The sequence below is a fragment of the Emydura macquarii genome, unplaced genomic scaffold, assembly GCF_026122565.2.
Source record: "Emydura macquarii macquarii isolate MOO-44397 ecotype Brisbane River unplaced genomic scaffold, CSIRO-AGI_Emac_v2 contig_1906, whole genome shotgun sequence".
NCBI lineage: Eukaryota > Metazoa > Chordata > Testudines > Chelidae > Emydura > Emydura macquarii.
The window spans coordinates 1-8,813 of record NW_027132043.1 but is presented as its reverse complement, the minus strand read 5'-3'; the positions used below and the strand labels follow the sequence as shown (position 1 = coordinate 8,813).

At 51.9% G+C, this 8,813-nt stretch overlaps 2 gene segments (V, D, J or C); both read right to left on the bottom strand.

Moving 5' to 3' along the window:
• Positions 1–401: 401 nt before the first annotated feature.
• On the bottom strand, positions 402–2,960 carry LOC137159801 (Ig heavy chain V region C3-like). The segment is given in 2 exon segments: positions 402–853; positions 2,915–2,960. Coding segments are annotated over 2 exon segments (498 nt in total).
• Positions 2,961–5,448: 2,488 nt separating this feature from the next.
• On the bottom strand, positions 5,449–5,774 carry LOC137159800 (Ig heavy chain V region C3-like; the record flags this gene model as incomplete). The annotated part of the segment is given in 1 exon segment: positions 5,449–5,774. A coding segment is annotated over 1 exon segment (326 nt), but the record flags the coding sequence as incomplete, so codon positions are not given.
• Positions 5,775–8,813: the final 3,039 nt, after the last annotated feature.

Sequence of the window (8,813 nt, the reverse complement as noted above, 5' to 3'; positions counted from 1 at the left end):
TCTAGCCTGTTTTCATTGATGGCAGATGGCAGAAGAAGGAGCACTGGGAAAGGTCTGTGCTGGATATTAGGAAAAGCTTCTCCCCAAGGAGGGTGGTGAAGTACTAGAATGGGTTACTTAGGGAGGCGGTGAAATCTCCATCCTTAGAGGTTTCTAAAGTCCGGCTTGACAAAGCCCTGGTTGGAACGATTTAATTAGGGTTGGTCCTGCTTTCAGCAAGGGGTGGGACTAGATACCCCCTTAGGTCCCTTCCAACCCTCATCTGCTCTGTATCTATGAGGATTAGTTGCTGTTTCACTCCATGGAGACCCCCGTTCAGTCAGTGAGAAGAGCCTTTTGCAGGAGGCGAGCAGCACCGCGCACACACTGGGATAGCAGGAGCCATGCAGGGCACTGAAGGGTTAATCCGCGATGTCAGAGTTTTCCATCCCCCCCTTGTTCCCAGCACAGCAGTGTTTGGTCTGTGTCCTGCTGCCGCCAGGCGCCCGACACGAGAAGTTCCGCTGCTCTGGTTTTTGTACCAGCAGCAGCTGCTTTCCGCTCACTGTGTCTCTCGCACAGTAATAGCGGGCGGTGTCTTCAGCCTTCAGGCCGGTCATCTGCAGATACAGCAGGTTGTTGGAGTTGTCCCTGGAGATGGTGAATCGCCCTTGGACAGCCGGGGAATACCACTGGCTCGATCCACCCTCGTTAATCGTAGCCACCCAGTCCAATCCTTTTCCGGGAGCCTGCCGGACCCAGTCCATCCGGTAGCTGCTGAAGGTGAAGCCGGAGGCTTTGCAGGAGAGGCGGAGAGAGTCTCCGGGCTTTTTCACATCCCCGCCGGACTCCACCAGCATCTGGCAGCGGGCACCTGCAGACAAAGACATGGCACAGATAATGGTATAAAAGCAGCATGACACAATATTCTGCCTGGTTCTGCCATTTAATCAGGGAAGAAAATACCTTCCAGGATGCAAGAGCGAAAATCATAGGGAGGAATTTCCTGGTGTCAGTGGGGAAAGTCCGCAGCGGGGCTGGCTGGTCCCTGCACAGACACAGGGGTGCGGGGTGTCTGCGGGTGCAGCCTGGGCAGAGGAAGACCAGATTTAAAGAGGCAACTCGCTCTGCTATTTGCATATCTTCCCTCCTTATAAGGGACTCCAATGTTTTCCGCAGATCGAACTCAGTGTCTGTGTGTGAGGCTGAGGAAGGGCCGGCAATTGATCTCTGAAAAACAAGTCGCCTCGCAGTCGGAGATTCCTACTTCACTGTTATGGGTCACATCCCCGTCTTCTTTGTCCCTGGCCCCAAGGATAAACTGTATGTTTAACCTTAATACTGATCTCAGCCTGACAACTAACTGAACACCTCAGTCAGAACACTGACTCGAGCTTTACTCCTGAACGCAATTCTAACCCTGAATGACATTTGCAACTGTGAAAGAACTGAAAGGAGGTATCCATCTATCCATCCCGATACACACACACCATCCATCTATCTAACTTCTCACCCACTTGTTTTTGAGGTTTCCTTCTGCCTCCCATTCCATAGGATCTGGAAGGCCTTACCTACAGTAGCAATACAGAAGCTCTATATTTTTTCATAAATTCTCTGGCTGATCCTTTACGAGGGAAGATCGGTGCTTGGAGTGTCTTTGGTATGTTGGATTATGTCAGTGGAATTCCTTGGTGGGGGGGAGAGTGATCATTCGTTAATTCCATCTGAGAAATATTTAAGTAGAAGGGTCCCATGGTAAGAATACTTCTTGCTGAGGAGGAAAGGAATGTCGAAGTAGTACCCATCTTCCTCAGTCATCTTTGAACTTCCAGGAGTAATTACTTTCTCTCCTTGTAGACATAAACAATCCAGCTGTCTGTGCTCTGAAGCTGGAAGAGGAATTTCCAGAGATATAACTGTGTTGCCTCAGCTAAGGCTCCAGCTTTGTCAATGCAGTCATAGATCTCCTGTGTTCTCTTCCCCACCGATAAGAGACACGGCTCTGGATCATAGAACATTAAGACTCTTGGGTGCTCTGCACAGTTCTGGGTGTGGAGAGCAATCCAGATGTTACAGCATGAGACCCAGTACGAAGATTTTTGTGGTCCTTCCCTTCACTTTTCCAAGAAATGACAAAGAAATTGCTAGAGCAGGGGCCTGGGAAACAGGACTCCTGGGTTATCTTACCAGGCCTGGGATTTCTGATACATTCTTTTCTGACTTTGGGTGGTATCAGGATTAATTCACAAGTGCCTGTGTCTTGCCACAGAAAAATAGAGCCATAGGTTCAGTAGGGACCACATGGGTCATCCAGTCTAAGCCCGGGCCAAGATGCAGATTTGTTGTGTCTAAACCATCAGTTGACAGATGTTTATCCAGCAATGTGGATGAGGCGAATAGCTAACCAAGCAGAAAGGACACTGTGTTGGCAGCTGCTGCTCTCTGCCACCCACCAAGAAGGCTGCTGGTTTCTGCTAGTTTTTTAGTGCTGGCCTGGGCAGGTTTTTCCTTACTGTGTGTGTATCTGACACAGTGATACACGAAGGTGTCTGCGGGTTGCAGGCCGGTCAGTTGCAGGTACACTTGGCTCTTGGAGGTGTTCTGTGATGGTGAGGCGACTTTGGAGAGCCGCGCTATAAGCAGTGCCTCCATCAGGCCAGATACCTACGACCCATTCCAGCCCTTTTCCTGACTGCCTGCGGGCCCACTGCACTCCGTAGCTAGTGAGAGAGAAACCGGACACGGTGCAGGTCAGTTTGGCAGGGGTCTCTCCGGGCTTCTTCCTCCCCCTCCGGACTCCACCAGGGTAATCTGGGAATAGACACCTGCAGAGGGGAGAAATAAAAAGGGGGAAATGTTTTACTGATTGCCATAGGAGTGATTATACGGGAACATGTGGGGGGGAGGGCAGAGCTGGGCCAGATCCCGCCCTTACCAGCTGGGAGCAGCAGGAGGAAGGTGAGGACCAGGCTGGGGGCCATGTCTGCGGCTGGTGGGCTGGTTCCCTGGGTGGGCTGGGAAGCTGAGCTGGCTCTGAGCGGTGTGAGCAGCCTGCCACTGGGCTATGAAGAGGGCCCCGGGTGGCTCATTTGCATGGGCCAAGGGGTGGGGACAATATAAGGGGAGATCTAGCAGGAGTGTGACACTGTATCGAGTTTAAACCCAGTGTCGGGGAGATCTGAGGGCTCAGTCTTAACACAAGAGCTTCCCTTTGGTATTTATATAAATAGAATAACACTTGGGCTTGAAGGCACTTACTGTTAAATTAGTAGTATTATATCTGTCTTTCTGTCTATCTATCATCTATCTATCTATCTTGTCTCTCCGCCCCCACCCCACTGTTGATGTCGGTGTCTATGTTATAATATGTCGGGAGGGAGATGTCTGAGCTTTGCATGCCGCGGGAGGAGGGGCTGTGAGGGTAGCAATATGGGATCCACCCCCCTGAGAGGGAGAGATTTCAGCAAGGGCAGTTCCCTGGGCATGAAGCAGGAGGGAGAAATGTATGCTGTTCGTCTGTCTGTCTGTCTGGTGGGGCAAAAGAGTGACTGTGTTTCTGAGATGGGCTAGGGAGGTGTAGGTATAGAGCGGAGGAGATCAGGCCCCTGATGTTGCAGTGTCGATGGGGTGACGGAAGCTGTGGAAGGCAGTGCTGTGCTGGGTGTAAATGGGGGAGGAGCAGGCGCTGGTTTGGTGTCTCTATGGGGTGACGGCCCTGTGGGGGAAGCTTGCGCTAGGTTTAGAGAGGAGAGGATCAGGCCAGGCTGGAGTGGGGATCTCTATGAGGTGACAGTGGCTGAGTGGGGCAGTGGGGGTATAATGGAGGGAAGCGGGCCCTGGTTTCAGGGTGTGTTTGGGGTGACAGTGACATCGAGTTCTATCACAGAAATATCACATCATGTCACACGTCGTGTTCCCACACTGCAGATACTCGCTCATTGAACACATGGGGCGGGGTGAGGAGATGGGTAAGTCCAGGGTGTGCGCAGTGATTGGAGAGATGGATGGATAGATTCTGCTGGTTGGCAGCTGGCTAGATCGATGCAGTGACCTTGAGAGGGGAAATGATTGGTTTGTTCTCGATCAAAGGCACAAATGAATGTGGCTGGCCCAGAAGGAAACATAAATATCCATACGATGGAATGAATCTCAGCTCTGCAGCTCCAGTCCGTTAGCAGTGGGGCTGTGAGTGTGGAGAGGGGAGAGCACAGGGTTCAGTAGGGCTGGGACACCCGCTGGTGCTGGGCGTGGTTAGAACTGAGTCCCCGGTCCCTTCCCCTCCCCAGCAATGACCAGCTCCACTTATACATGCAGGGACCATTAGGACACATTTCCTGGCAGGCTTAGCAATATGGAGAAGGAGCCGAGGGGGCTGGAGCACATGATTCATGAGGAGAGATTGCGGGAACTGGACTTGTTCAGTCTTCAGAAGAGAGGGGGGTGGATTTGATAGCAGCCTTCAGCTACCTGAAGGGAGCTTCCAGGGAGGCTGGAGCTAGGCTGTTCTCAGTGGTGGCAGATGACAGAAGAAGAATCAATGGTCTAAAGCTACTGCGGGGAAGGTCTAGGTTGGATAGAAGGAAAAACCTTTTCCCTAGGAGGGTGGTGCAGCACTGGACTGGGTTACCTAGGGAGGTGGTGGAATCTCCATCCTTAGAGGTTTTTAAGGCCTGGCTTGACAAAGCCCTGGCTGGGATGATGTAATTAGGGTTGACCCTGCTTTCAGCAGGGGTTTGGACTAGATACCCCCTTAGGTCCTTCCATCCCTCATCTGCTCTGTATCTATGGTGATTAGTTGCTGCTTCACTCCAGGGAGACCCCGGTTCAGTCAATGAGAAGAGCCCTTTGCAGGAGGGAAGCAGGGCCGCGCACACACCGAGATAGCGGGAGGCGTGCAGCATCACAGAGAATCAAACTGAGCCAGTTGAAACCAATAGGACCATGATACTTGAGCAAACATTAATTGACATGGACAATGTCACCGGAATGTAACACAGTATTCGCTCAGAGATGCTACGAAACACCACACTGATCTCAAACAGAGTCCTGTGACTTTTTTTTTTTTCTCCGGACTATGGATCTGAGCATGCAATAAAGTTAAGCACTGAGAAGACACGGTCATTCCTCTGGAGTGTGTCCCCCCAGTGGTGATATAAGTCAAAGGGGGCATTGCGTGGCCCGTCAGGCCTGAGATGATTTGGCAGAACAGGCTGGCTGTGTTCGGGGCAGAGGCCATGGGCGTGGAAGGGCCTCTCATAAACGTAGTATTCTCTGGATGTAAATATCTAAATATTGTTGGGTTTTCTGCGACTCAAGGGACGGAAAAAAAACAACAACAAAGTCATCGACGTCTTCCTTTCTCTCGTTTCTCGTCGCTGAGGTAATTGTAGTTTATAGCCCTTAGCTGCCACCCAGAGCGGAGCACATTGTTTTCAAACCACAGCGTGAGGTTTCTGTCTGAGTACAGATTCATTTCCTTTCACTGTGTCTCATACAGTAATAGCGGGCGCTGTCCTCGGCTTTCAGGCCGGTCATCTCCAGATAAGCCGAGCTGACGGAGTTGTCCCGGGAGATGGTGAATCGCCCTTCAACAGCCAGGGAATACCATTGGCTCGATCCAGTCGGCTTGCTGACCTCAGCCACCCACTCCAGCCCCTTCCCGGGAGCCTGGCGGACCCAGTTCATGCTGTAGTTGGTGAAGGTGAAGCCAGAGGCTTTGCAGGAGAGGCGGAGAGAGTCTCCGGGTTTCTTCACATCCCCTCCGGACTCCACCAGCTGGACGTGCGAGCAGGCACCTGGAAACAGAGATGTTAGTCATTATGTCAATATTAGTTTCAAATACTGCAACATTCCTCTGCATCCCCAGTGTAGTGAGAGAGAGAAAATACCTTCCAAAATGGCTACAATGAAAACTAAATGGAGCCAAAGTCCCATTTTCCCCGAGTTGGAAGGGAAAGTCCTGGGAGGGGGTCGGCTGGTAACTGCACAAGACACACGTGGCTGCGGATTGTCTCCCGGGATGCAGCCTGGGCAGAGAGAGAGACAGATTTAAACAGGAAACTGTGCTCCCTATTTGCATATCCCGCTCCTTATAAGAGACAAACTCCTCACCTGAGTATGGAAATGGCTGAGGCTGTGGCTTAGAGGGATGGGTCGGGCTGCTCCTTATGGTGTGTGGTTATACTTTGGTACATGGGGGAATTAAACAGCTCCCTGGATTGAGCAGAATTCTTTACTGTGGGGATTTAGGGCCTTGTACAAAATCTATTCTAGTCAGCTACGAGAGGGTGGGAGAGGCCGCTATGAAGCCCCTTTCCCTTTAACCTATGTGCAGAGTGGCTACTGGTCAGTGGGGTGAGTGAGTGGGGTGGGGTCACAGGTTTCCATTGGGTTGGGCCACCCGCTGGAGGGTGAAGTCTCCCTGAGGCACTGGGGCAAACCCATTCGTCTTCCCAGCAGGGACCTGCTCCCATGATATGTGCAGTGGTCAGGGAGCCAGATACCCTCAGCAAAAGTGCCTGGTGCATGGACCGGGCCCGGTGTTGCAGATTGTTGGTGGTGATGTGGAAAGCGTTGGCAGGACGGTCGAAGGCCAGAGCTCATCTCTGGATGCACAGCGCCAGGGAGGTGAACGTGTCTAGGGCAGAGGGTCTTGGACTCTTTCTTCAAGTGGGGGGCAGTTTCTCTGCCGGAGGGGTGTCACAGCGAATAATTTCAGCAGTGTTTAGAAACGCGAAGAGGTATTCTCTCCCCTGAACTCCTCGTTGCCTGGCTGCTTTGTGTTGGGGTTGATGGAGAGGAATTGTAACGGAGAGGCAGGCGAGTGCAATGACTATGTGTAATGGGGGTAACATAGCGATGGGGAGGGTCAGGAGTGGATCTCGGGTGGGTCAGGTGTAATCCCCGCCACAGCCTGGACTTTCTGTGTGGGGGTGGCTGTGGGTACTTTTTTGTGTGTGGAGGAACTGAGATTCCTGGGCTTTGCATATCGCTCACAGGGGAGGCTGTCCACATCCTGTGAGGGACAGATGTCCACAGAGGTCACCGCTCTTTGAATGAAGCTGAAAAAATACACATTAGAGGAGAGAGAAGATGAAGTGGTTTATATGAACAGGTAGGACTGCGGGGCAGTTATTAGTCAGCGTTCATATTACTTTTCTTCTGAGCTGTTTCCATTTGGATTCCTGTTTCCACTGATGCTGTTATATTCCCATTCCAGTTCACACTCCCATTCACAGGGTCGTGCCCATCCCTAGACGTTCATAGTCATGTGTCTATTCTAACTTCCCTGTACAGTCCCTTGTGTGCTCCAGTTCGTATTCCTACTCAAATTCCTACATTCCCCTTCCCACCCCTATTTATGTTTGGGTTCATACCCACTTCGGCATTCCTGCTCGGATCTCTGAGCCTGAAACTCACATTCATCTTTCCTTTCGGTTCTGGGGGGCACTGAGGATCTGGGCATTAGACCCTCAAAGAGTGTTAAACTCCCCATGCTTTGTTGTCACGCCGTAGGTGGATCGGCCTTTGTGCTGGCCCTTCCACAAAGGGGTGGGTTTTATACAGAGAATTATGAATGGGCTGGAGGGGAGGGGAGGGGACTGAGAGATTATGGACCCCACCCTTCCTGTTAACAATCCTCACTCAGCGTTCAGCATGGCCACTGACATTTATTCAGGGTTCAGCTTCTCCACTGACCGCATTGGGAGAAGGAGTGACTGGGGACATCCACAGATCGAGGGCGGGATGCACCTGTTCTTTCATCCTGTTTCGCTGAAATACACCCTGGGCATCCGTTTCCTGCAGTCCCCAGGGGGCATGGAACCAGGGGAGCTCTCTCTCTTCTCACATCTGTGTGTGGTGTCCATGAGGGGACATATTTCGGGTCGGTTCTCACAGCTGTGGAGCGTGAGCGCCACCACCAGGAAATCCCTTCCCCCGTCTCTGCAGAGGGAGGTTTTTGTCTGAGCTGAGACCGGCCTCGCCTCACCATGTCTCTCGCGCAGTAATACAGGGCGGTGTCCTCGGTTTTCAAGCTGGTCATTTGCAAAGACACCGTGTTGGCGGAATTGTCTCTGGAGATGGTGAATCCCCTTCAACAGCTTTAGAATACCATTGACTCGATCCACTTGGGGAACTAACTGCAACCACCCAGTCCAGTCCCTTCCCCGGATTACTTGACCCAGTGCATGCCGTGTTCAGTGAAAGTGAAGCCGGAGGCTTTGCAGGAGAGCCGGAGAGATTCTCCAGGCTTTTTCACATCCCCTCAGACTCCAGCAGCTGGACCTGGGCTAGGGCCCCCTGGAAAGAAAGACACGACACAAATCACATACATACCTTCCAAAGCTGCAAAAATGAAAACTAAACGGCTGAAGGTTCTCATTTTCTCTGGTGTTGGAGGTGAAAGTTCTCAGGAAGTTCTCAGGGCGGGGAGCGGGTGGGGTTGGCTGGTAACTGCACAGACTCCGGGGGCTGCGGCTTGTGCCTCCTGGTGCAGCCTGGGCAGGGAGAGAGACAGATTTAAACGGGAAACGATCACGCCCATTTGCATAGCCCCCTCCTTGTCAGAGAGAAAATCCTGCGATTGGCTCTGTGAATTTCTCTCATTAGTGCACAGAGATGCCTCCGACTGTCTGTGTTTCTGCAGCTAACGAAGTGCGATGAGTTCCTGAATTGATGTTTCTCTGTGGGAGAATTTAACAACTGCTTGCAAAGTCCTGAAACCCATATGTAGGATTCCAGTCTCTGGGCCAGTATCTGGTTCAGAAACTGTCTGGAAGTGGGCTTCTCTCTGTCTCTCTCTCATGACATTTGCCAGGTCACACCCAGGTTCC